The sequence below is a fragment of the Choloepus didactylus genome, chromosome 2 (assembly GCF_015220235.1).
Source record: "Choloepus didactylus isolate mChoDid1 chromosome 2, mChoDid1.pri, whole genome shotgun sequence".
NCBI lineage: Eukaryota > Metazoa > Chordata > Mammalia > Pilosa > Megalonychidae > Choloepus > Choloepus didactylus.
In genome coordinates, this window is record NC_051308.1 from 18,698,674 (window position 1) to 18,726,337 (window position 27,664).

Below are 27,664 nucleotides of genomic sequence, written 5' to 3' on the forward strand. Positions count from 1 at the left end.
GGGAAACAAAGGTTTAGGTAACAATTATTTAAGAGTGAAGTTAGTGACGTGGGTTTTTTTTTTTTTTATTTTTTTATTTTTTATTTTTTTAGGCTTTTATAAAATGGGGGTTTATTTCACTACACAGTTACAGTCTTAAGGCCACAAAATGTCCAAGGTAACACATCAGTAATAGGGTACCTTCACTGGAGATGGCCAATGGCGTCCGGAAAACCTCTCTTAGCTGAGAAGGCACATGGCTGGCGTCTGCTCCAAAGTTCTGGTTTCAAAATGGCTTCTCCCAGGACGTTCCTCTCTTGCAAGCTTGCTCCTCTTCAAATCGTCACTCGCAGCTGCACTGCCTTTAGTCTCTTTGAGTCAGCATGTTTTATATGGCTCCACTGATCAAGGCCCACCCCCGAATGGGCGGGGCCACACCTCCATGGGAACATCTCATCAAAATTATCATTACCCACAGCTGGGTGGGACACATTCCAAGCAAATCTCTGCCCCACAAGACCACAAAGATAATGGCATTTGGGGGACACAATACATTCAAACCGGCACATTCCACCCGCTGGACCCCAAAATGACAATATCTTTCCAAATACAAAATACATTCATTCCATCACAATATCACAAAAACTCAAATCATTTCAGTAACAAAAGTTAAGCACAAAATCCCATCAAAATCAATTTAGGCGTCGTCAGTCCCAAGGCACAATCTTTTCTTTAGCTGTGGATCTGTGAACTTAGAACAAGTTATGTGCTCCCAATATACAAAGGAGAGACATTCATAGGATAAACATTTCCATTGCCATAAGGAGAAAGAGTAAGGAAAACAGGGTTAACAGGACCAAAACAGTTCCTAAAACCTGTGACGTGGGTATTTAACAATATTTGTTATTTCTTTAATTTGTATATCATGGCAATAAATAGAAAGCAGCTATTTTAAAAATAGAAAAATATTTATCGAGCACTTTTAGTTGTAATGTGCCTGGTAAATGAATCTGTACAAGGCCATGTTTGAAGCACCATGGGAAACCCAGACAAACACACAAGCTCGGCTACTCCAGGAGTGTAGAGAAGCAAGAGTACAATGAAATCTGTCAAATCTACATGCAAATAAATGGAAATGAATTATGGATTACCAGACATTTATCACTACCTGACTCAGAATAGTTACATGGAATTTTTGCATTTTTACAATTACAAAATGTGAGAGAATAGCATAGTGGTTATAAGTGCAGGCTTTGAATCATTCATTCTTGGATTCAAATCCCTGCTCTGCAGGCATTCACTCTATGACCTTGGTCATTTTTTTTTTTTTTTTTAAACTCTCTAAGTCTCCATCTATAAAATGAAGTAACAGTGACCATACAGAATTTTTGTGAAAGGAAAAGGAAATCATTTGCTTAAAACACATATCATTGTACCGGATAGAAAGTGCTCAGTAATGGGTGCTGTTATTATTATTTGTTTTAGTTAGTATGTGTATAGTAAATTGTGTGTTGACAAAGTTGATGAAGCAACACATAGAAATATTATATTGAAATTAAAGGTTATCTTCAATATGCAACATAAACCCCTTTTACTTTAAGTTATTTGTGTTTAATTCTTCCAAAGAAGGGAGTAGCTTAGTGGCTTGTTCTAGCACCGTCTCTAGGGGCCTTGGGAGGCTTAAGTGCAGAATCTATCGCTAGAGGGCGCTGCAGGGAACCTAAATGCATTTACGTGGATGTAGTGATGGAGGAGCAACCCTGAGAAGCCCTGGCCTCGTGGAGGCTCAGGGCCATTCTGTTCATAGGGCTGTCCAAGAGGCCAAGTACCATCAGAAACCCTACAAGAGCCACTTCTAGGAGCAACTTCTGCCAGAAGCCTGGGGATGTGCAGGTGGATTTCAGCAGAAGCTGCTGGTAGGTGCCAAGCTAGGGAAACCCTATTGCCCAAGGGTCACTCACCATCTCTCCCACTCCATTGAGTCACCTTGGGGGGGAGGGGAGGGGACAAGAATGACATCAGACTGTGGAATCACAACTTCAACTAGGAAACCAAGTAAGAGTAAGAGGTTCTGAAATTCGAATAACAACAACAGAGCCCACCTCTGACGCTTCAGATTCCCAGTGGAGGGTGGGACTAAAACTGATGGCTGGGCATGTGTGAATCAGATGCCCATAAGGCACTTGGAGTTCTGAGGCCACGCCAGCCCTATGCATTCTCCTGCTGTCCTGCAGGGACAAGGCAGGGCACCTTTGATGATGCACTGTAATGAGCTAAATGCCCCTAGGGATGCAGTGATGGTGGTGATTGTCCCAGCCAGTGATGTAATAGGTATGTCATTGCTTTTTAAAAAACATAGTTGGTCGGTGGCTTATGGCCCAGTCTAAGTGGGAGTAGGGAAGCCAGTGCCTGCAGAGGCACATGCCAGACCTGCAGCTGCAGCAAGAAACAGAACTGGGCAGAAACCAAGCTTTCTGCACATCCAAAGGCGCGTTTGGCCTCTGGATTCTGGGGCAGAGGAACCAGAGCAGAAATCACCTCAAATATTTGTTTTCTTGTGGTTGCTTTTCTTCTGTGGACTTTGCATTTTTTTTCCTTCCCTTTTCTTTGGAAGAAAAAAAAAAGAGCTATTCACGGAGCCAGACAAATGACTATCCCCTAGACTCTCAAGAAGTTAATGCAAGCTGTGAGATGCTTTGCTTCTTTCTGATCCTCCCTGTAAGACAATCCAGGAGAAACTCTCAACCCAATGTCAATATCCTTTTTTAAACTTGTGGAAAACTAACGCTTAACTTCTCAGCGTGTCCCCTTGAATGCACTGATCTTATTGAAGAGCTGGTCAGGGAGGCGGTGAGGCAGCGCTGAGGTCAGAACCAGGGAGGGCTATGAGGGAGGATGGGCTGTGGTGGCTTTGCTTGGCAGGGCGGGGGGTGGAGCAGGTGAGACTGTGCGGTGGGAGTAGGGAGCGGATTTGCATGTGACGTTGTAGTTTGCAGCAACCTCAAAGTAGGAGGCTGTGCGTGTGTGTGTCTGGAGTGTGGATGCGTGGATGGTGAGGGATGTGCGAGGAGGGGCTGCCGCCGCCGCCGCCGCCGCTGCTGCAGTGAGAAGCCCCTACAAGGAAGGCAAACCAGGCAGCCCCGGGGAGACAGGGAAAAGGGGAGAGGCGGAGAGAGCGCGAGAGGGATTCCGAGGCAGAGATTGAGAGAGGAGACAGAGCCGCTCACACTTCTCCAAGGAGGAGTGCCGCGTTGAAAATAGGGAAAGGATTGGGACTGCTCCAGCCGGCCCCAGGATGTAGGCGATCAGCGGAAGAGCTCCTGCAGGCAGACGGGCTCATCATGAAGAAGCACTCAGCCAGGGTAGCTCCCCTCAGCGCTTGCAACAGTCCGGTCCTTACCCTCACCAAAGTGGAAGGTAACGCGCCACTGCCGTGCCCTGTCGGGGCGGTGGGGGTCCTGGGATGCGGGAGGTCTGTGCGTCCCAGTGGGTGGACGCCACTACCCTTAACCAGCAGCGAATGTCCTCCCCCACGCGGAGCTGGAGCTGCCTGGCTGTGGGGCGGAGGGTGCCACAGGAGCAGACAGGCGTCGGGGTTGCTACTGGGTCTGCTTCCCCCAAAGAAGCGTCGTCTGCAGTGCAGCGCCTGGGCCACCTGCCTGGGGTGGGTAACTTGGCAGCTCCAGGGCTGCCAGTTGCCCTGAGCCCAGAGCGACTCAGCAAGCTGCAGCAGGGGTCTGTGGGACTGCCCTGGGATGCTGCAGGGGGCACAGGGGCTGCACCCCAAGGTCCTTCCTGTGAGGCAGCCCTGCCAACTGGCAGCAGCACCCTCAGCCCTTCCCTGCCTGTCCTGAGGCACTTGCCAATGGGGGAAGAGGGGTTCACCAGAAACTAACCAGTGTGTGCATGCACACACATACACACACACACATAAACATCCCACACACACTTAAGTTGCCTGGGTTTGGAGCCTCCTCTTCCCACTGCCTCCCCCAAGGCAGACCAGAGGTTGGGGGCTGGCCGAGCAAGCAAGAACTGCTGCAGGCTAAGGGAGACACCTCCCTTGGCCACGCAGGGCTTCATCATTTCCCCACACTGGTTCTCATTTGCTGCTTCCTCTGAGGCACAAAGGTGAGCGACTCTCCTAAAAGCCACCATCAGCCTGTAAACGTTATTTCCTGGGCCCTTGAGAAGGGGCCAGAGGGGCGTCCTAGTGGCCCCCTCTGTATGGAACTGCCCCGAAGCAGGTGTCTGGAGGGGGACAGCAGGAGAAGAGAGAGCCCACTGCCTTCCCTGGGGAGCTGTGTCTACCACAGACACAGCTTTCACCCTGCTGGAATGAAGGGGGTGGGAAGGGGGTGGCTAGAGAAAGACCAGCCTGAGTCCTCAGCTCCTCCTCCCAGGAGACAGAGATGGAAGGACTAACTCCCCCTGAAGCTGGCCGCATTGGCCAGGTGAGGACTGGGAAGGGACAGACCCCAGGGAGGAAGGCAGATCCCCACTCCAGCCAGGCACTGCCAACCAGGCCGTTGCTCAGTCCTGAGTCCAGGGCCCTTTCCTTGCAAGTGGCATGTGAGGGGTTCACCACCCTGAGACAGAGAGGACTGGATCTGCTCTGCACCTGGGACTGTAAGCATGGCTTCTGGTACCCTGGGACCCACTCATGAGTTGTTGTTTGTTTGTTTGTTTCAATAAGGCTGAGAGCCAGTGAGGCAAGACAGAAGCTTGTAGACAGAGGAAAGCAGTTGTGTGCTCTCAGCACAGTGCACCCACAGAAGCCTGCCAGTAACCATCCTGGCACTATTATCCCCATCCCCCAGATGAGGACTGGGAGGCCAGAAAGGTGGAAGGACTTGTCCAAGGCCTCACAGCTAGTAGGTGGAGATGCGGGAACGGAATCCTGATCTGCTTGCATCAATGCCCATACTTTCTTTCAGAACACCTGCAGCTACTTACCTGTTCTCATGTTGTTCTATCTTTAGGAGGTTGGTGTTTTTTATTTGTTTTTAGGTGGTTGATTTTTTTCTTCTTCTTTCCCATCTCAGTCTCAGGAAAGGCTTGTTATCAGTCATCCACACCTGAATTTAGTCCATGTGCTAATCTCTCCCAGGGGTGTTTGCATTTCCAAGCCTTCTTCTGGACTGTGGACACAAAGACTTTGCCCAGATGTATCTGCAAGTTGAGGGTGAAGGGGCTGCTGTTTATTTCTCTCATGAAAGCTTGGAGTCTGCTCAGTCACTGGGTCCTTGTTTGGAAGTTGCCCCCCACCCCCACCTTCAAAGCAAGGCAGGTTGGCTCTGCTCTTCAGCAGCAGGTGTGTCCCCAAAGCAGCCCCCACCCCACCCTGAGCAGGACAGGTCTGAGATGCACTCGCAGTAGGCAAGGACATGGACGGTGAGGGATCTGAGCTGGTTTTACAGCCTCAGCTGTGCTGCCAGGGGCCCTGAGCAATGGCACAGGAGCCTCCATGGCTGAGCTCGGAGTTGACCTTCAGCCAACAAAAGAGGATATAACTTTCCAGTTCCCTTAGGGCTCCCTCCAGGTGAGCTTTGGGTCTCCCATTCACACTGAGCCCCTCAGCAACTGCCTTACCAGGGTCTTAATGTTTTCAGTCAACCGTATGAAATGTCTTTGGTTAATAGGAAGCATGTTGGACTGAGAATACGGAGAGATCAGGGATCACAGTTGGGTTCTGCCACTTAATACTGTTTGACATTTGTAAATCATATATGGTCTGAGCCTTGGCTTTTCTCAACGTAAAGTGAAAATAATGACTACCTCAGCAAACTGTTGGGGAATGCAGTGAGGTAAGCTTGCAGAAATACCTAGCACGTACCTGGCACCCAGTAAGTGCTTAATAAATGCCCAGTCAATCCTCCCAGTCAAAAACTGCCTCACTCCTTCAGCAAACCTTTCTGTTGCTCTCAAAGAGTACAGAGGCAGGGACAGTTTCTAGAAGCCTCTGCACATTCCAGCAATATGAAAAAGCCCCCGGTTGCCTTTTTGCATGGGGTACGTGCATGTATATCAGCAAAAGCAAGTCTCTAGACCGGGGCCTGATCAAACCTGCCCTTGGTTTGCTCACATAGAGCTCTTTCTCTCTGCCTATTTATTTTTCTTGATGCTTTTTGTTCACTTTGGCTTTGGGTCTATTTTTGAAACCATTTGCATCTTGCGTGCTTGTTTTGGAAGTGTTGAATCATTTTGTTTTGCCTTGGATGCACAGGACAAGGTGGTCCCCATACTGTGGTTGTTTCTGGGAAGATGGCAGACAGGCTGTAGTGATGGAACACAGCGGTAGGAAATAGTTATTGGCTTGCGGACTGTGTCTTTTAAGGGGAGGCAAGAAGTCAGTGGCATGTGGCACACAAAAAAAAACTAAAAGAGAAAATGCATTCCTTGATTAAGCACAAACACAGGAGGATGGACTAGAGGGCTTCATTTTTCAGCAAATACTTCATCCATGCCTACTTTGTGTCCTATGTCAATGTAATGAGGCCCTGGAAAGAGACAGACAGATAAATTATTGAGAACATGGTAGTAAGTTCTGGTACTGAGCTAAGAACAAATTGTTGTAGGGACACTGAAAATTGAGCAACCAGAGGAAGAGGAGGTATCACAAGTGAGGGTGGTAGGTTGAGGAAATTTATCCAACACAGAGGGGGAGGGAGGCTGTTTTAAGCTGAGGGAATGGTGTTCACACAGGCTTGGCCGGAAAGGGTGAGAAGGTAAGTATGGCTGGGTCTCAGGTTGAGGTGGAGGCTGGAAAAGTGGTTTCCGGCACAGGTTGATTGTATCTGTCACATCTGACAGCATATCTTGTTTTCATAGCCTTTTCCCGGCTTTTCCATCGGAAGCAGACACTGAGTATTGATCAGTAACACATCTCTAGCAGAATAGTATTTACAAGGATCATCTATATTCACAACCTGCTGATTCACGTTCAGTAACAATTAGCCATTGAGAACAGTACAGTAAATTCCCCAAGAGGCAGGCAGTAAGAAGTGCTGTGGAAAGAGTGAGGACTTTGGAGTTAGAGGGACTGGGTTTAGTGTCAGCTCTTCACTGACCCAAGTGACTGGTCAATGATTAAAGCTCTCCAGAGCTTGGTTCTCTCATATGAAAATGGGAGTGACAACACGTCCCTCAATAAGGAGAATAATTGTTTCCACTATAGAGTAACTATAATATTGCGGATATTGTGCTTGGGGGGAGAGTGCTACATTGTCTCTAATGCCCCCAAAGAAAGTGTAGGCATTGTCACCTTAATTTACAAGTGAGGAAACTGAGGCTCAGAGAAGTCATTCAAGCAAGGTGCCAGGCTTCAAAGCCTTATCTGCCTGACTCCAAAATGTTGCAAGCTCTTTGCACAGCTGCACTTTATTCCAGTAGCAATGAGAATTGCACGAGGTCATGGCACTTTGTAGACGCTCAATAAAGGTTAGTTCCCTAAAGTTTTCCCTCTTTGTTCAGGACCACAGCTGGGTCTCACAGGGCCCAGTGCTGTTGACAATAATCTTGGGGCTATTCAGTCCCCAACAAATCACGTCTGGCTGCTTTGTTTCTGTCAGTGGGAAAACACTGTCATCCTGAGATGTTCAGTTATGTATGTGGAGACCCAGTTCCACCAGCCCAGTCTGAGAGGAGTGATGAAAAATTTACTGCCAAATGGTTCCTGAACCCCAAAATATTTCCCTGCTTGGCTTGTCCTATACCTGAAACCTCAAAGATAAAAGTCATTCATGTATTGATCAAACACATTACCTTATATATGCAAAAGAATGAGCCAGATATGTTAGGGGGATGCAAGTTGCACTGCTTACCCTGAAAGAGCTTCCAAATCAGCAAGATAGGTTAGAAATGCACAAGCATAATGATTACATGTTGGAATGTAAATTTTAAAATAAATGCTGCATTTCAGCAGAGGGACAGCTCACTTATGGCTGGGACACCAATGGCCAATACATGGTACTCGTTCCATTATTACGCCCTTCTTTGCCAAAATGATACAGTATAGCAGGGCATTCTTTCCTGCTAAGCATGGTTGTGGCCTCAGAAACCTTCTCTTCACCAAATCCAGGTGATGACTGTAAATCCACTGGAACTGATTTTTCCTTGGGAGCATGATCAGGGAAGCATGGTAGAGGATGTTGCCTCTACCCTCGGCTGTCATAGATAGGAAGTAAAACATGGCATTCCTGGTGGAGAAAGCCCCATGGACAAAGGTGGAGAGCCAGGAGGGTGTGGCACTTGATGGAGACATAAGTGGTCTTGGGTTATCTAGAGATGCCAGGAGGGCAAGGATGTAAAGCTGGACTTGGGGCATCCTGAATGCTGGGCTTAGAGAGTGGATTGAAAAAGGTAGGAAAATGGAAGCCATAGAGGAAGAGAAAGACATCATCCATATCTAAGAAAGTTAAGACAGCCTTTTAGACCAGTGGTGTTCAAACGCTGGGCCATGACCCATTAGTGAGTCATGAAATCTATTGCATAAGTCACAATACAGTGACTTGTGAAAAAGTAACTTTAAAGGACTTTTAATAAAGGAATTAGGATCGAATTAGGATAATGTTGCACATGTAATAAGTGCCAATGTGGATCTGTGACAGTTTTATTTCAGGGGTGTGCGTGTATGTGCGTGTGTGTTTGTGTGTGTGTGTCATATTGAAAGTCACAGTTAAAATGCTTGAAAAACACTCCTGGAAAGTGTAAGGTGATGACAAGGAGACATGTTAGAGAACTATAGCAGTAGTCCAAGCATTGGCCAGTGCTAATAATCCTGGCAGCTAGCATTTACTACAGGTTTTCCATGTGTCCTTTGCCTGATTGTCTGACTTCGTCCTCACAACATCCCCAAGCAATGGGTCCTAGCACGATCCCCACTGTATAGGTGAAGAAAGAGAATGCAGAGCAATTAAGTAGCTTATTCTGGGAGACAACTGCTACGTTGTAAAGTCAGGCTCGGACTCTGACTCGTCAGCTCCAAAGCCCATGCTTAACACCACACCACCTCCAGCAAGGACCAGGACAGTTAGAGGATGCACCAATAGGTTGTGGTGACAGAGTGTAAAGTAGGAGGTCCTGGAAAGGGAGCCGGAACACGTGGGGAAATGGAGATGCCATTAGCAGTGAGAGCAAAGACAGGCGGGAAAACAAAAGCTGTGAGGGAGGGATGAGGGAATCAATCTTGGACTGGTTGTGTATGAGGTCTTGGCCAGGACTTCCCATGCAAGTGTCTGGCAGGACGGGAGGTGGGGGAAAAAGGAGGTGATGCCTGAGTGGCAAATCAGGGTGAGAGAGGGATAGCACTGAGGGAACCAGTGGACTAGAGCAGAATCCTGATGACCACATGCATTTGGGGGATGGGGGTGGGAGGGCAGAGGGAAGTCTAAACAGGTGGCCAAAGAAGGAGAAGGAGAACTCAGACAACACAGTGTCATGGAAACCAAGGGACACAAAGCAAGAAGGAGGGGGAGTGCAATGTGAGGTCAAGTGCAGCCCAGAAAGGATGAGGGAGACAGTTGTAAGTGGATGCTGGGGTGCAAGACAGATGGCAAAGTTGAGTGCTCAAGGAGGGAGGAGAAAGCAGTTACAGGACACTCGGTTTAAGGTGTTTGGCAGTGAGAGAGGTGAGGGGAGTCTGGGGAAGGGAAATGTTTTTGTGAGTTGCTGGGTGTCTCTATAAACCGGTAGGCAGGAGGCAGATTCCAGTACAGGTCGGGTTGCCCAAAACAAGGATGACTAATGCAGTCATGGCTTGGGGGAGGCAGAAGGGGCATGGAAGGAAAGCACAAGATGAGAAAGGGGGCGGTTAGTCTTGAAAAGGAGGTGGGAAAGAAGATGGGCAAAGATTCAGAGAAATGTGGAGGTGCAGAGCAGGAGAATCAGGGGACCTGTACTGGTGCCTTTGATCTTCTTGGTTATGTGGGAAGTGGAATCATCTGCTGAAAGTGATGGATGGGGATTGAAGGCTTGAAGAGGTGGGAAAAGATTCAGAATAGCTATATTGGGAAAGCCAAGATGAGATGTAATTCTTAAAAGCCTTTTTGGCGAGTGATACATTTTCTCTGGTTAAGACATCATGTAACTCGGGAGAAGGATGTAGAAGGAGGAATGATGTGTTAGGTGTTAGGACACTCAAGTTTCATTTCCTCCACCCCGCTAGCTAATTAATATATTGGACATGTCACCTCACCTCTTGGAGCCTGGGTTTCTCTTTCTGAAAAGAGAGGGGATTAGGATAGATCCCCACAGGCTCTTTTAGCAGGAACATTCTGTGAGTCTATTAAGTAGCTTACTCATTAGCTAAGACTGGTTTATCTGATTAAAATCCCTTACTAGATATGGTCAGAGAGCAGAGCTCTAAGGAAATGAGACACAGGACAAATAAGGAATTTGGCATTTGGGCACATGTGGACACCTGCACGGGCACATTGCTTTCAGGGATGGATTTTGGCATTTGAGCAAGAGGTGAAAACATAAGCTATGTGAGTTCAACTTGCTCCTTTAATTTGCAGCGAGAAGGCACTTGATCGAGACAGGGCTCCAGTGATGGGGTGATGCAAAAAGAAGTACAGAAAGACCTCAAGGAGAGGCTTTGCAACCTCAAAGTTTTGTCTGGGGCTGGCCCCAATATTTTTTTTTTTATTCACACACCATAAAATCCACCCAAAGTTTATAATCAGGTGCTCTCGGTATAATCACAGAGTGTGCATTCATCACCACAATCAATTCTAGAACATTTTCATTGCTCCAATAAAAATTAAAACCCCATACCCCTTATACCCCTCTTATCATTGACATTTAGCACTGGTGTGCTACCTTTGTTACAGTCAATGAAAGTACACTAAAATGTGACTGTTAACTATAGTCCACAGTCTGCACAAGGTGTAATTTTTCCTGTATACTACCCCATTACTAATACCTTGTATAGTGACGTATATATACTATTAACCACATTCATCATCCACAACAGGGTTCACCATTTCACCATGCTACACAGTCCCATGTTTCATCCTCTAGACTTTCTTCTGGTGGCACACATGACCCTAGACTTCCCTTTTCAACCACAGTCACACACACAATTCAGCCCTGGTGATTACATTCACAATAATGTGCTACCATCCTCTCTATCCCTTTCCAAACATTTACAGTCAACCTGGTTAAACATTTTGAACAAATTAAGCATCAGCTCCCCATTCTCTACCATTGTTCTATCCCCTGGTAACCTGTACTCTAAGTATTAACTCCATGAGTTTGCTTATTATACTTAGTTCATATCAGTGAGATCACACAATATTTGTTCTTTTGTATATGGCTTATTTCACTCAACATAATGTCCTCGAGGTTCATCCATGTTGATGCATGCATCAGGACTTCATTTCTTCTTACGCTGAATAATATTCCATAATATGTATATGCCACATTGGGTTTTTTCATTCCTCAGTTGATGGACAGTTGTGTTGCTTCCATCTTTTGGCAATTGTGAATAATGCTGCTGTGAACATTGGTGTGCAAATGTCTATTTACGTCCCTGCTTTCAGTTCTTTTGAGTATATATGCCTAGCAGTGGGATTGCTGGATCATAGGGCAGTTCTATACTTAGCTTCCGAAGGAACTGGCAAACTGTCTTCCAAAGAGATTGTACAGTCCTACATTCCCACCAGCAGTGAATAAGTTTTCCTATTTCTCCACATTCTCTCCAACACTTGCAGTTTGTTTTTTTTTTTTTTTAATAGTAGCCAATCTAGTAGGTGTGAAATGATACCTGATAGTGGTTTTGATTTGTATTTCCCTAATAGAAAGTAATGTTGAGCATCTTTTCATATGCTTTTTAGCTAGTGCGTTTCTTTCGAAAATTGTCTATTCAAGACTTTTGCCTGTTTCTTAATTGGGTTGTTTTTCTTTTTATTGTTGAGTTGTACAATTTCTTTATATATTCTGGATACTAAACCCTTTTCAGATATGTGGTTTCTAAATATTTCCTCCCATTGAGTAGGCTGCCTTTTCACTTTCTTGACAAAGTCCTTTGATGTACAAAACTGTTCAATTATGAGGATGTCCCAGTTTTCTAGTTTTATCTTTCATTGCTCATGCCTACCAACAAAATCTTGAAGGTGTTTCTCTGCATTTTCTTCTAGGAGTTTTATGGTCTAGCTCTTATAGTTAGGTCTTTGATCCATTTTGAGTTAATTTTTGTATAGGATGTGAGAAGGGGTCCTCTTTCATTCTTTTAGATATGAATATCCAGTTCTCCCAACACGATTTGTTAAAGAGACTGTTCTGTCCCAGTTGAGTAGTCCTGGCAGCCTTGACAAAAATTAGCTGACCGTAGATATAAGGGTCTATTTCTGAACTTTCAATTTGATTCCATTGATCAGTCTGTCTATCTTTATTCCAGTATCACACTTTTTGAACACTGTAGCTTTGTAATATGCTTTACTTTTTTTTTTTTAATTTAATAGATTTTATTTTGAAATAAATTTAATCTTACAGGAAGAGTTGCAAAAACAGTACAAACCCCATACATAGAACTCCATCATACCCCGACCCCCCTCCCCCGATACCCCAATCCACCACCTTTAACATCCTGTCACACCACCATTTCTTTCTTTCCCTCCCTCTCTCCCTCTCTCCCTCTCTCCCTATCTATCATCCATCATCTATTGCTCTGTCCTCTGAACATATGTGAGCAACCTGCACATATCTTTGAACAAACAATATAATTCACATATACCTTTCCCATGGACATGAACATTCTTTTATGCAATCTTATTAAGTGCAGCTAAGGAGTTCAAGAAATTCAACATTGATACAAAGCTTGCATTCTATATTTCCTTTTTTGTGTGTGTGTGTTTCCCACTGTGTCCCTTTGAGCCTCCTCTCCTCCATCCTCAGATCCCATCCAGGATCATCTCTGGCATTTAATTGTCATCTATTTAGACTTTTTTTTTTTTCAATTGTGGAAACATATATATAGCCTAAATCTTCCCATTCCACCCCCTCCCTACCATTCCATTAGTGGGATTAATCACATGTAGAATGTTGCAATGCTGTCACCTTTCCACCATCCATTTCTAGAAGTTTCCCTTCACCCCAAACAGAAACCCTACTCTCATTTCTTAGCTCCCCATTGCCCCTTCCCCCACTTCTCAGAACCCCTACTCTACTTTTCATCTCTATGGTCATATTCTCTGACACTTTTTTTGTGTTTGCCGTGGGGTTTAAATTTAACATCTTAAATCTACAACAATCTTGTTTTCCTTTGATACCAACTTAACTTCAATATGACACATAAACTATGTTCCTATACTCCATTATTCCCCCGCCTTTATGTAGTTCTTGTAAAAAATTACATATTTTACATTGAGTCCAAAACCACTAATTTATCATTACAGTTTATGTATTTTAGATCCTGTAGGAAATAAATAGTGAAGTTATAAATAAAAAATACAGTAGTATTGGTATTTATATTTACCATGTGATCTTTACTGGAAATCTTTATTTCTTCATGTAGTTTCAGTCAGTTGTTTAGTGTCCCTTCCTTTCAGCCTGCTCAACTCCCTTTAGCATTTCTTATAGGACTGATTACTGGTGATGAAGTCCCTCAGCTTTTGATTATCCGTGAATGTTTTTATCTCCCCCTCATTTTTATCCTCCAGGTGTTTGTGAATTCTCCAAGTTTCTGATGGTTATTGACTTCTATTTGTATTCCATTGTGGTCAGAGAATGTGCTTTGAACAAATTCATTTTTTTTTTTTTAATTTATTGAGGCTTGTTTTTATGCCCCAGCATACGGTCCATTCTGGACAAAGATCCGTGATCACTAGAGAAGATCCCAGTGACCTGGGATGTAATATTCTATATATGTCTGTTAAATTTTTCTATATCTCTCTCTCCTTTCTTTGTTTCTCTGTCGGTAGGGCTCCTTTAGTATCTGAAGTAGGGCAGGTCTTTTATTAGCAAAATTTCTCAGCATGTGTTTGTCTGTGAAGAATTAAAGCTCTCCCTCAAATTTGAAGGAGAGTTTTGCTGATAAAGTATTCTTGGTTGTAAATTTTTCTCTCTGACAATTTTAAATATGTCATGCCACTGCCTTCTTGCCTCCATGGTGGCCACTGAGTAGTCACAACTTAGTCTTAAATGTTGTTTCCTTTGTATGTGGTGAATTGCTTTTCTCTTGCTGCTTTCGGAACGTGCTCCTTCTCTTCAGTATTTGACAGTCTGATCAGAATATGTCTCAGAGTGGGTTTATTTGGATTTATTCTATTTGGAGTTCGCTCGGCATTTATGCTTCATGTGTTTATATTGTGTAGAAGGTTTGGGAAGTTTTCCCCAGCAATTTCTTTGAATACTCTTTCTAGACCTTTACCCTTCTCTTCCCCTTCTGGGACACCAGTGAGTCTTAAATTTGGACGTTTTAGTTTATCTATCATATCCCTGAGATCCATTTTGATTTTTTCAATTTTTTTCCCCATTCTTTCTTTTGTTCTTTCATTTTGTGTTCTCTGGTCCTTGAGGAGGCTGAGTTGTTGTTCAGCTTCCTCTAATCTTATATTATGAGTATCCAGAGTCTTTTTAATTTGGCCTACAGTTTCTTTAATTTCCATAAGCTCTTCTATTTTTTTATTTACTCTTGCAATTTCTTCTTTATGCTCTTCTAGGGTCTTCTTTATGTCTTTTATATCCTGTGCCATGCTCTTGTTGCCTGTCTGTAATTCTTTGATTAATTGTGCTGAGTACTGTGTGTCTTCTGATCTTTTGATTTGAATGTTTTAGTTTGGGTTCTCCATATCATCTGGCTTTATCATATGCTTTAAGATTTTCTGTTGTTTTTGGCCTCTTGGCATTTGCTTTACTTGATCCCTAATTTGACAGTACTGCAGCTTGGTGGCGTACACTTTCTCTAACTAACCAGCAGATGGCGTCCGTGAGTCACCTATTCCCCTCAAGTCAGTTCTCCCCCACTTTGTCTTTGTGGTATGGGGGGCTCTGATTCTTGTGGGGTCCAATTGGTGCACCAAGTTTGGGTGTGTTGCTGGTGCTGTCCACCCTGAATGTGGGGCGTGTGTCTGGGTGGTTAGGCAAGCAGGGCAGCTTTAATAATCAAACCTCCCAGGTGTTCCCAGAGATTGAAGGCTGTTGCAGGAGCCTAAGCCTTCATTTCAGTCTTTCCACCGATTTTCTCTGCCTCTGACCCACCAGTCCTCGGTATTCGTGTAGAGTCCCTGGAATTTCCGAGCAGTTCCCCCTTGCCAGCTGTGCTCTTCCAGGACCTCTGCTGAGGGAGAGCCACGCCATGTCTCTAGTGCGCGCTGGCCCACCAGGGAAGCCTTGGGTTGCTGGGCCGTGCAGGGGCACTCCCAGCCCGCTTCAAAGATGGTTGAGTGGGACGCGTTAACTTCCCCCTTTTCCCACAGCTCCACCCTCCCAGCTCCGGGACAATCAGCCATGGATGTATTAAAGGCCACTGTCCATGGCCGATATTGTGGCTTGTGTATAGTGCTACGGGAAAGATTCCCTGTCACACTGGGTTTCTTGGCGCAGGTGTGGGCTATGGGTCTGGCCCATGGGTCTGGCCCCGGGCAGGAGCGTCCCCCGCCCGCTGGGGAGATGGCTACAAGGAATGCGGTTTTTTTTCTCCTTTTGGCTCCCCTCTGCTCCTCTGGTCTTGAGACAATCAGCAGCGGATGTGGGAAGGGGTTTTCTCCACGCCAGACAACGAGGCATTAGCCCAGCCCGCTCCTGCCATGCTTCACTGCGCGGCTCTCCCCATTGTGTCTGCAGCCACTCCCGGGCTTTTTTTTTTTAAAGAACCAGTCCGTCTCCAAACGCCATCCCACCGTTTCCCCACACTGCAGCATGGCTGCAGGACTTTCAGCTGACTCACTCACTCTTTTCAGAATGCAGGCTCCTGGTTTCACCAAATGCACATTCCCTGTGGATTTAGCAGACCTCGTCCAGCTGGTGCATCGCTGGCAGTGGTGTTCTGGGTCACTTTCTGGTTTTTATCTAGTATTTTTCATGGAGGTGTTTTTTTGTCCTGTCTCACCTAGCCGCCATCTTAGGTTCTTCTCCCTGTAATATGCTTTAAAGTCAGGACATGTGATTTCTCCAAATACACTCTTGTTTTTCAAGGTGTTTTTGGCTATTTGGGGCACTTTCCCTTCCAAATAAATTTGATAATTGGCTTTTCTATTTCTGTGAAGTGGGCTGTTTGGAATTTTGATTGGCATTGCATTGAATCTGTAAATCGATTTGGGTAGAATTGCCATCTTAATGATAGTCTTCCAATCCATGAACATGGAATGCCTTTCTGTTGATTTAGGTCTTGATTTATTTTAGCAAAGTTTTGTAAAATAAAGTTTCTGAGTACAGGTCTTTTACATCTTTGGTTAGATTTATTCCTAGATATTTTGTTCTTTTAGTTGCTATTGTAAGTGGAATTTTTTCTTGATTTCCTCTCAGATTGCTTATTACTAGTGTCCTGCCACTTTGCTAAACTCTTTTATTACTTCTAGTAGCTTCATTGTATATTTTTCAGGACTTTCTAAATATAGGATCATGTCATCTGGAAATAGTGAAATTTTTACTTCTTCCTTTCCAATTTGGATGCCTTTTATTTCTTTTTCTTGTCTAACTGCCCTAACTAGAACTTCTAGCACAGTGTGTAATATGAATGGTGACGGTGGGCATTCTTGTCTTGCTCCTGATCTTAGTGGGAAAGCTTTCAGTTTTTCACCATTGAGTACCTTTTTAGCTGTGGGTTTTTCATATATGCCACTTATCATAGTGAAGAAGTTTCCTTCTATTCCTATCTGTTGAGGTGTTTTTATCAAGAAAGAATGCTGGATTTTGTAAAATGTCTTTTCTGTGTCAATCAAGATGATTATGTGGTTTTCCCCATTTTTTTTTTTTGTTAATTTGGTATATTATCTTAATTGAAATTGTTGTGTTAAACCACCCTTGCATACCTGGGATAAAACTCACTTGATCATGGTGTATAATTTTTTAATGTGCTGTTGGATTTGGTTTGCAGGTATTTTGTTGAGGATTTTTGCATCTATATTCATTAGCGATATTGGTCTGTAATTTTCTTTTCTTGCAGTATCTTTATCTGGCTTTGGTATTAAGATGATGTTGGCTTCATAGAATAGGTTAGGTGGTGTTCCCTCCTCTTCAATTTTTGGGAAGAGTTTGAGCAGGATTGGTATTAATTCTTCTAGGAATGATTTGTAGAATTCACCTGTGAAGCCATCTGCTCCTGGACTTTTCTTTCTTGGGAGGTTTTTGATGACTGTTTCAATCTCTATTTGTGATTGGTTTGTTGAGATTTTCTATTTCTTCTAGATTTAGTGTAGGTTGCTTGTGTGTTTCTAGGTAATTTTCCATTTCATCTAAGTTGTCTAATTTGTTGGCATTCAGTTGTTCGTAGTATCCTCTTAAGATCATTTTAATTTCAGTAGGGTCAGGAGTAATGCCCCCCCCCCACCTCATTACTGATTTTATTTATTTCCATCTTCTCTCTTTTTTTCTTTGTCAGTCTAGCTAAGTGCTTGTCAATTTTATTGATCTTCTCAAAAAAAAAAAAAAAAACACACAATTTTTGGTATTATTGATTCACACTGTTGTTTGTTGTTGTTATTGTCCCCAATTTCATTTATTTCTGCTCTAAATCTTTGTTATTTCTTTCCTTCTGCTTGTTTTGCAATTAGTTTGCTGTACTTTTTCTGGTTCCTCCAGGTGTGCAGTTAGGTCTTTGATTTTAGCTCTTACTTCCTTTTTAATGTTGGCATTTAAGGCTGTAAATTTCCCTCTCAGCACTGCCTTCGCTGCATCCCATAGGTTTTGATATGTTTTGTTCTCATTTTCATTTTGAGATATTTACTGATTTCTCTTGCGATTTTTTCTTTGACCCACTGATTATTTAAGAGTATGTTATTTAACCTCCATATATTTGTGAATTTCCAGTTCTCTACCTGTTACTGATTACCAGCTACATTCCATTATGATCTGAGAAAGTGCTTTGTATAATTTCAATCTTTTCTAAATTTATTGAGGCCTGTTTTGTGACCCATTCTATCCTGGAGCATGATCCATGAGCACTTGAGAAGAATGTGTATTCAGTTGTTTTGGGGTACAGTGTTCTGTATGTGTCTGTTAGGTCTAGTTCATTTATCATATTATTCAAATTCTCTGTTTCCTTATTGATCCTGTCTAGATGTTCTATCCATAGATGACAGTGATGTATTGAAGTCTCCAACTATTATTGTAGAGAAGGCTGTCTCTACCTGGTCCCAGTGTTTTTGTATAAAACTTTCACTGCCAAGGGATTAGCTCAACCACGTCACCTTCAACTGGTGTAAAACACCCTTGGGTAGGAGATAAAAGCCTTGGAGGTTGTCTTTACTAAATTAAGGTGACCCCATATTGGTATTTAATGAGACAAGTTTAATCCTGCCTTTCTGATACACAATAACTCTTCTGAAACCTGAGGGTATATTTTAATAAATGGAGTTTTGCTCATCAAGATAAATTGTGTAATAACCCTAGCCATCGGTTAAAATTGTGTGCTATTGTCCTGCTCATTTTCCTCCAATACTCAGAGCAACCAAAACAAGTGCCTCTTCTGATCAGAGGACCACAGGTGTCTCCCCAGCCTGGCAGCTGCCCCAGAACTGCACATGATAAGGGCCCAAGCCCAGAACAATGCTCCAGGGCACCCCCTTCCTGAAGATCCCGCAGAGTCAGGGGTGGACACCCAACTTGCTTGGGGTCCACCTTCTTGCTTCTACTCTGCCATCTTAGAAAACCATGACTTTCCCTATGAGTTCCTAACAGCCTGACCTCCAGTCCACATAAAAGGCCAAAGAGCTGGAGATGCTAACCCATTGAAAGGGAAAAACATCAGAAAAGAGGAATGTGTGTGTGTGTGTCCGTGTTTGTGTGCAGGTCATTCACAACACCAAGGAGTCACTCAGTCTGCCGTTGGTGGGTGCGTGCTGCGTGTACAGAGGAGCCAGGTGCCCAGAGCAGGAAAACGGTGAAATCCTAGGAGGCGGCACAGGTCATGACTAGCCGGAGCAAGCGGATTAAACCTGATCTCCTTAAGCCCAAATATTTCCAGTCCACCTATTGAAGCACAGGACTCTGAATAGATGTTGACTCTTCCCCTAGGGTGAAAACAGTGTTGTTTTAAAGCTTGCCCATATCCAATCAGTTTCTCATAATCATAGTTTGCCTTAGGCTGTACACATTCCAGGATTGTCTTAAATCCAGCTCATGACTTGGTAGTATTTGGACTTTTGGGGGTTATTCAGGGACTTCTCAGGAGTAGGGAAATGAGGTGGAAGATGTCAATCCAGATGTCTTTTGGCCAAGATGTGGGTGACGGTAGAGAGAAGTGAATGGATCCAGCCTGTGGTGTGAGCAGTCAGAGCAGGGTTCCGTTGCTTCAGGGAAGGACTTCAGGAGGAGCTGAGAGAAGTCTCCTCACCACTACCTCCAGGTCTCCTTTTACCTCCCAATTCTGTATTCTCACCTGGGAAATAATTTCCCAGTGCAAAACACAGAATTTTGTGTTTAAAAAACAACCTTGCAGCTGCTGTTTTTCCCCACACACTGCCTCCAAAAATCCCTTTACAGCAAAAGCTTCAGCCATTCACAGGAGGCAAACAAGTATGAGACAGTATCTAATATTTCTAATATAGTAATCCAATACAGTTATTTCTTCTCCCAATAGTTCTTGAAAATAAACATACCTCTGTTATCTGCAGCCTGAATAGAGGAGTTCTCGGTCTGTCTGCGCCTTCACAAGCCCAGCTCACTCCAACTATAATACCATCCGTACAGAGCTGTGTCTCCCAGCCAGGAGGCTGAGACAAACTCAGGCCCTTTCAAATGAAAAAAAAAATGGGGTCTGTCCTCTGGAAACCAAAAGGCCCTCTTCTGTGTTTGGCAGTTCTGATGGAGATGTTCAGCATCGCAGCCCTACTCGACTTTCAAAGGGGAGAGTGAGGACACAGGACACAGCCATTCCCATTGAGGCTTGGGAGTCAGGCAGGCCAGGTGGGTGCTGCATCTCAGCCACCCACAAATTTGCGGCCATGGGAAAGTAGCTCTCAGAGCCTCAGTTTTCCAATCTACAAAATAGGAATAATCTTATTGAGTGCCAACACTATGACAGTTAAAAAAAAAAGATTTACAAAATCTCCTGGCCAAGAGTATGGCTTACCTACTCAGTGTTTAACTACCACCTGCCCTTTTCTTTCCCTATTCTCTGTCCTTCTTCATCCAAGGTCAGCATTCAGCTTTTTCTGTAGATTCCATTCTTTCCCTGGGACCAGTACTGGATGAATAGTCTCCGCCATGATGTACAGTGGGTGTGTTCTCTGACCCAGAGGCCAAGAATCCAAATCGGCTGTCTGGCAGGTGCAGATGGGCATACTGGGTCAGGATATGGGAATGAGATCTGCCCTGGGACATCAGCACATATGGCCTTATATGTGTGACAGCCTTTTCTGCAAGTTGTCTTCTTCCTGTTCCTCCAAACCACTGTTTTAAAAAACAATTATGCACAAAAAAATCTCTGATCAAGTGTTTAAGGGGTAGATGAGATAGACAAAACACTAAATGCATGTTGGGGAGCTAAGTTAACACTTGGAAATGGCATAAACAAAAGCTTTCTTAAAACCCCCTCATTTTGCAAGAGCTGTTTAGTTTAGCTGCCATACCCTGGGTTGATGTATCCATCAGCAAGCAGTAAATGGGAAATTGTTCATCAGGCCCTGTCTTTCTCTTCCTGGACAGTCCAGGGTAAAAAGGGTGGGGGGTTGGGGGCTCTAGTTCTCAGAGAAACTCTCAGCTGTGTCCTGCTTCAAGTTCTAAGCAATCTAAGCACTGCCAATTGAACTAAAGTGTAAGCCACCTCTGCTAGGGAAGGGCTGTGTCCGTCTTGTGCCCCAGAGTAGGTGGTCAGTAAGTATTTATTGAACAAAGGGCCTCAAAAGCCCAACTGGTCAACCCATCATATTCATCATATTCATCATAGCCAAAAACTGGAAGTAACCCACATGTTCATCAACTGTTAAAGGGATAAACAACATATGGTCTATCCATGCAATGGAGTATTTTTCAGCCATAATAAAGGATTAACTACTTATTCATGCTACAACATGGATGAACCCCAAATTATGCTAAATGAAAGAAGACCAACACCAAGTTGTTCTTGTTGACATACAGATCAGTTTGCAACGTCTCCTTTCATTCCCTGGGTCTGGGCCTCTGAGCAATGATATCTCCTTTCTCTGGCAGGAGGCTCAGGCCATGCCAGCCAACCACTGCTCTTTGATCTCAACTCCATTTCCCTTACTCCCTAAGACATGGCAAAGACACTTTCTAAGTGTTAACTTCCTAGAGGCTTTTTCACTGAAGGAGTCAGCAAGGATCCACTTAGTCTCAGGGGGCCTCAAAAAAAGAAACTTTTGTGTTCTCTTGTAAGTTTTAGGGAGCCATTTTATGACAGCTTTAAGTTGAGAGCAAATGATCTTCCAATCTTTCTTGTTGTAGAAATGACTTTCACTAAATAAACATGGAAAGTACCCATTCATCTATAATTCATTTTCTTAGGGAAAGCAGTGATTAGCCCATGCAATGAGGCTTGCTTTGGTCCCAGAATGAGTTGGCAGCTAAACTAGATCTCCACTTCACGTGTTATGACCTGGAATTTCCCTCTGACGATTAGACATTGCCTCCAGGTACTGCTTCTGCTTAACCAGAGTGTGAGATGCTTTATAAATCCCTCATAGGAGACTAGTATTGAGTGCTCTTTTGCAGGTTGTGGACTGCAAGTTGCCTGACTGCCTTCAGCCCCCAGGACACTGAAACAGCTGGGTATGGAAGCTCGTGCCCAGTTATGGTTGTGTCTCATCACATCATAGAATATCTACCATGTACAAGAGAACACTCAACCACTGCACACACACACTCAACTTTCTCCATAATGTTCAATGCAAGAAACTCTGGCTACAGAACTGGGAAGGGCCCGCCTGTTCTCCAGTCTTTCTGAGTGAATTAAGTAGTGTAAACAGAGCATTTAGAGGTGACACAGCTACAAGGAGACGCATGAGTCTACAATTACAGCATCTACCAGCACAACTATTGGGCCAGAGTGTGTAACCTGCTTTGCATTGCTCCCAGAACTGTTGGCTAAAGTTAAAGATTAGAATTTGAGGTGCAAGTAGATCATAAACAGAGGGGTTGTTTGCAGGGAGGGGGTGTTGGGTAAGGGTAAGGATGACATAAATAGTATTACTAGGGGTATAATAATAGTCAAAGGAACTAAGGCAGGAAATAGCTTGAAGTTGATTCGGCATTGATTTCTTTGAGGCAATCTGCACTGCCTTTTTCAGCTGTAATCAAGGAGTGAAATCAAACAGAGGAATAGCTTGACTTGCAATTTAGGGGTTGGAGGGTGGAGGGGAGAAAACAAAAGATTCCTGCAGTTGAAGAAAATTTGAGAGGCTCTTGAGAAAAGATACTGCCCCCCTCATTGTAATTTCTTCTGTCTGAAACCTGTTTGGATGTCTCCTGAGCATAGAGTGGACAGCCCATTTGACCCTGAGAAAATATGGTTAGAATTTTTATGTTAGATGATGATGAGAACATTTTTCAAATGTCTAGTGCAGCATTTGCTGCATTTCAAGTAGCGGAGAATGAATATGTCTGCTAACCAAATATATCGTGTTGCTCCACATTTATTCTAAACTAAATTTATCCCATTGTTATGGACCTTGGGGTTTTCACTTCCTAAGTAAAATAGGGTCAGCATCTGAATTTGCTCCAGTAACTTCAGCCAACCTAGCAATTTCTCCTGCTGCTTATCTGGTCAAATCACGGTTGGGGATTATGCGGCAAGTTGGCAGGAGATTTCCATCCCCACCATCTTCCTCTTTGTACCTCTGCAGACCATGGGTGCTCCTGACTTGGAACTTGGCTCCTCCTTTAACTTAGAGCCTTTTTATCCTTCAAGGTGCAGGACAAGCCTTTTCTGATTCTTTTCACTTGATTATAGTCCACATGGGGTGCTCTTTCTTCAGAATTCCTATTGTAGTTATAGTAAAAAAATCTCTCAGTTTCACACGTAATTCATTTGTTACTGAGTCAATTTTGACACTCCGAGATCAACTAAGTTCCTGAAGAACAGTAATTGTGTTTTGTGTTTATTTAGTGACTGCCCAAAGCTCTTATAATAGGGCAGATGCTCCGAGGTGCATTACACTGTGCATAGAGAGCCCTGGCAGGTTTATAAAGTCCATGCCATTGTTCATTAGGTAGAAAGAAGGCAGGATGAAAATACAGTCCTATCCCAATTTTGCTGCATGAGTGGGTATATGAAAGTACCCATGTATGGTGGGGCACAGTTTTTAAGAGTTGTGTGTGTGTCACATGTGTGTTGCAAAGACAAAAAAGACTAGAAAATGCAGCAAAATGTCAACAGTGATAAATGCGTCCTAAGATTATAGATGGTTTTCTCTTTATACCATTCAGTACTTCTGTAAAGTATTTGTAAAGAATTTTTTAGGTTTACATGAGATAGGAGGTATGTGGAAGTATTAAGAATTGAGTGAAATAATGAAATCAGTATTAAATGATTTATATTATTTTAAGAGGCTCTGCACAGTGAAATCGGAGATTTGCAACAAATTAGCATTGGTTGTCTTTGATTCTTTATGGTTCTATTTCATTCCACCACAAGGTGTTACACATGTAAATAATTCAGGCAGCACCACCTTCTGGAGCTGCCTTTTGGAAATTCACAATGTCCATTAATTCTGACTATTCCTACAGCAAAGGAACACTTGTTCTACCTAGTGTTTTCCAAAGTTACCAGACCCAGGAGTCCTTTCTGTTCCTACAATGCCTATCAGCAACATTACACTTTTGGAAACGTTGTTCTGTCATATATTAATTGGTATTTTTAGATACTAGAGTATTGATTTCAGTTTTGAATGTCTTTATTTTGTTTGTGTTCTATTAATATCTCCTTTGGTTAAATGATCCAGAGAGGTTACAAAATTAGAGAATAACTTCTTTAATCCAAACCCACAGAAGCATTTTAGCAATACAGAATGACATGATTCAGTGATTCTCTCCTTCATTATGACAGCTATGCAGCATCAATCATTGCTTAGTTCTTTTATGTTTTAAAACTTTATTTGCCATAATAAAAACACTAAATGAAAAGCGTGCTACAACCCTGCATTTATTCAGTTTCCTCAGGAGTCCTTTCTCAAGTGGGAAGTCAGTACTGTGAAATTCCATTTTCTTTCTGCATGGACTTTTTTCCCCTTCCATAATTATCTTTTCAGTATAAGTTTTTGACAGTGACACTGATAGTCAAGAAATCCACCCAACCCCCAACACTTCTTGCAGGTTATCCCAATAATGGAAGGTTTCATTATTGGTTACAGAAGCCAAACCAAAATGGCAGGTAATCAGTGTGCAAACTGAAATGTGTTTGCTTCTATCTGAAATTGCATTTGCCTTAAGTTGCAGGAATTCACTGTGGACAATAGCAAGATTTCTGGTGGGAGGATGTAACATACAAGTATGGGAATCTGCCTTGCTTTTTGCCCTCCTCCCTTCTCCCTGCCATGTAGCCTATGCTGTGAACTGACAACTTGCCTGAAGCTCAAAGGGCAGTCAAACATTTGGTTTTCCAAAGGCCTTCTAACTAGGATATACACACATGAAAAGTAAGAGGAGTAGGAGATTAAATTTTAATAGAGCAGGTAATGAAGTACATTATAGATGATGTCAAATAGGATTTGAGCCAGTAAAGTCCTGCAAACGGGATTTGGGTCAGTAGATTATGTCTCCTGCCTAGTCACAAATGCATATGCTTACCTTTGGCTAAAACAGATCAGCTAGGGCAGGCGTTTAATAATGAGATTAGCTAACAGTTGTGTAAAAGGCCGCATTGAATCAGGATTTTTACCTCACAGAATTATGTTGTTTCAGAAAGTATGATATACAAAACTTGATTGCAGTGACTGGATTTCAATGTTTTTAAAGTTATTTAGAGAACTCTTTGGCCCCAACATATTCTGTAGTCATTTCTGTACCCCGACAATGGAGATGGCCTCGTGGTCCTTGTGGGCCCCTATTCAGCTGAACATATAAAAGGCCTTTCGTTGCCTTCCAGACATTTGCCTCTGTCTGTAGTTACAGTCTGCCCAAGGCTACAGTTTTGTTTAAAATTTCAGCTGACTGACACGCACACAATCATGAATGAAAATCAAACAGTGGAAAATAACGCCTTTTATGCCTTCTCGTGGTCTGTGGGACTGACGTTGCTCACGGAAGCAAACTCTGGGCTGCATCCTGGTTTCCAGAAGTAACGTGGCTCTGTAATGGTGTGTCCATGGCGTTCCACAGCACCAGCTGCCAGAGGTTGTGGTTTTTAAGTAAAGCTTTGAACTGGGACCAGAGAAATCAGCAGGAAGCCAATTAGAGCAGATAAACAAAAAAGAGGAATAAGTCTATTTTTGCTATACATGCAAAGTAAGATGAGAATTTGGCATCCGTTCCTTTAAGCAACAGGCAAGAGGAGTTTCTTTCAGTGTATTGTGAGCTTTTAGAAATCGTGGCCTAAGAATCCTCATCTAGGAATCACCAGCTCCTATGACTGCCCAGCACCCAGTGGCAGGTCAATCCGTGTTGGCTGAAATAAAATACATGAAAATATTTCAGCCGCTCCGTGTCCCAGAGAATTGTTTCCCAAACTCTACTGTGCATTTAACAGCCTGTTAAAATGCAACTTCTGATGCAGTCATCTGTGTGGGGCCTGAGATTCTGTATTTTCCAACAAGCTCACTGGTGGTGCCAATGCAGTCAGTCCATGGAGTTTCCAGAGGATAAGGAAAACCTTGAAAACATCCATTGAAATTTTGTTTCACGTCACTGTCCAAGAAGGTGCCTCTACTCCGCCACCCCGCCACAGCGGGGCTGGGCATGATAATGGCCGTGGGGTCAGTTGGGATCAGTTCTTGCTCCCCTGCAGCCCCCACCTTTCAAGGTTCGGCGGCTACTGTTAATAGCGCCCATTCTCTTCCCTCCAGGGGAGGAGCGCCCCCGGGACCCCCCAGCCCCATCGGAGGCCCAGGCTCCTGCTGGGGCGGAGGCTGGTGGGAGAGCCAACCGCTTCTGCTGGAAATGCTCCAGGGCGCAGCTCAAGAAGATTTTCTGGGGCGTGGCGGTGGTGCTGTGCGTGTGCTCCTCCTGGGCAGGCTCCACGCAGCTCGCCAAGCTGACCTTCAAGAAGTTTGATGCTCCTTTCACCCTGACATGGTTTGCCACCAACTGGAACTTTTTATTCTTCCCATTGTACTATGTGGGGCACGTCTGCAAGTCAACGGAGAAGCAGACTTTGAAGCAAAGATACAGGTAGGTGCGTCTTGGGAAGCCAGCCTCCTTCTTGGAGGGTGCTCTGCTAAGCTGCTGATGCTGATGCAGATGCTGAGGCTGGGGCTGCTGCAGCTGCAGCTGCTGCTGCTCTGATGGCAGGGCACTGGGAAGGACCAGGGGGAGGAGATGTGAGATGTTACAGTAAAGACACCTGCTGCTGTCTTAGTGAGGGAGGAAGATCAGAATTCTCTCTCTAACCTTAGGGTTTTGAACTCCTTGTTCCCGTGCCTCCTGGCCCATTGCCCTAGGAGTTCCTTTATCTTCCAGGGTCTGCTTCTGGTAGGTCCCCAGAAAGCCTAGAAATAGGATCAGAGCTCTCTAGCTCAGTTACCTCTCAGCAGGCCAGAGAGTCATCAGCAGCCTTGGCGGGGAGGATTGCAAGGGAATGGATGACAGGTGAACTGCCTGCTTCCCGTACCTTATTTTCCCCTCAGGGAGATGTTGGTTGCAAAGGCTTCGTTACTCATTCACTTTCCAATCCGAGGCATTGCCTTCTCTTTGTACACAATTGCAGGGGTCTGAATATGTGGCAGTGTTGGGATCAAAACCAAAGCAGTGTCTGCTGCTGATAATTATATTTTCTCCTACTGAGTCCATTGGAAAAATGTCCCTTTCAAGAAGAGGCCAACCCCCTACCCTAATATGCTGCAGGTCTCCACCAGCCTCCCAGGGAGGCAGATTGCTGGTTTTGGCTCCTGGCGCTTATATATGCCAGTCACTGCATCTCATGGTTGCCCAGGTGGAGGCCCTCTGTGGTCTGTGGCAAGGTGTTGCCCCCAGCCCAAACCAAGTCTCATCAGGAAAAAACTAAAAGCCAGGAAAGCATGCTGGTCAAGGGGATACTGTAGACCCTAGGAACTTCTCTTTTGTCAGTCCCAGAGGGTAAAAATTACATATATTGGAAGTTAAAGTTTCTTCTCTCCTTCACCACTGCCTTCTTGCCCATCCCACCTTCATTTTCACCCACCACCAAACACATACCCACATTAAAACTGCCATATCTCACCACCTGCTTTGAACTTCAACCCTCTTCTACAGTTGGCCTTAGAAGTTGCAAGTAGTTAAAACATCTTTGTGTCTCTGTGTCTGAGGTGTGAAGGGGTTTGGGGAATGGAGAACTACACTGTGATCAGAATTCCCTCTGAGAATCCACAATTATGTCCCTGGAGAGTCACAGTGGCGGTGTGGGCTGCTACACTGTTTTAGTGTTCTGAGGGCA

At 44.1% G+C, this 27,664-nt stretch overlaps 1 protein-coding gene across 1 annotated transcript in view; it reads left to right on the forward strand.

The window, feature by feature from the left end:
• SLC35F3 (solute carrier family 35 member F3) overlaps positions 1–27,664 on the forward strand; it is a 463,234-nt gene that overhangs the window by 334,364 nt on the left and 101,206 nt on the right. Inside the window, 1 exon segment of the mRNA XM_037821187.1 lies at positions 26,100–26,424. Within this exon segment, the coding sequence (XP_037677115.1) occupies positions 26,100–26,424 (325 nt within the window).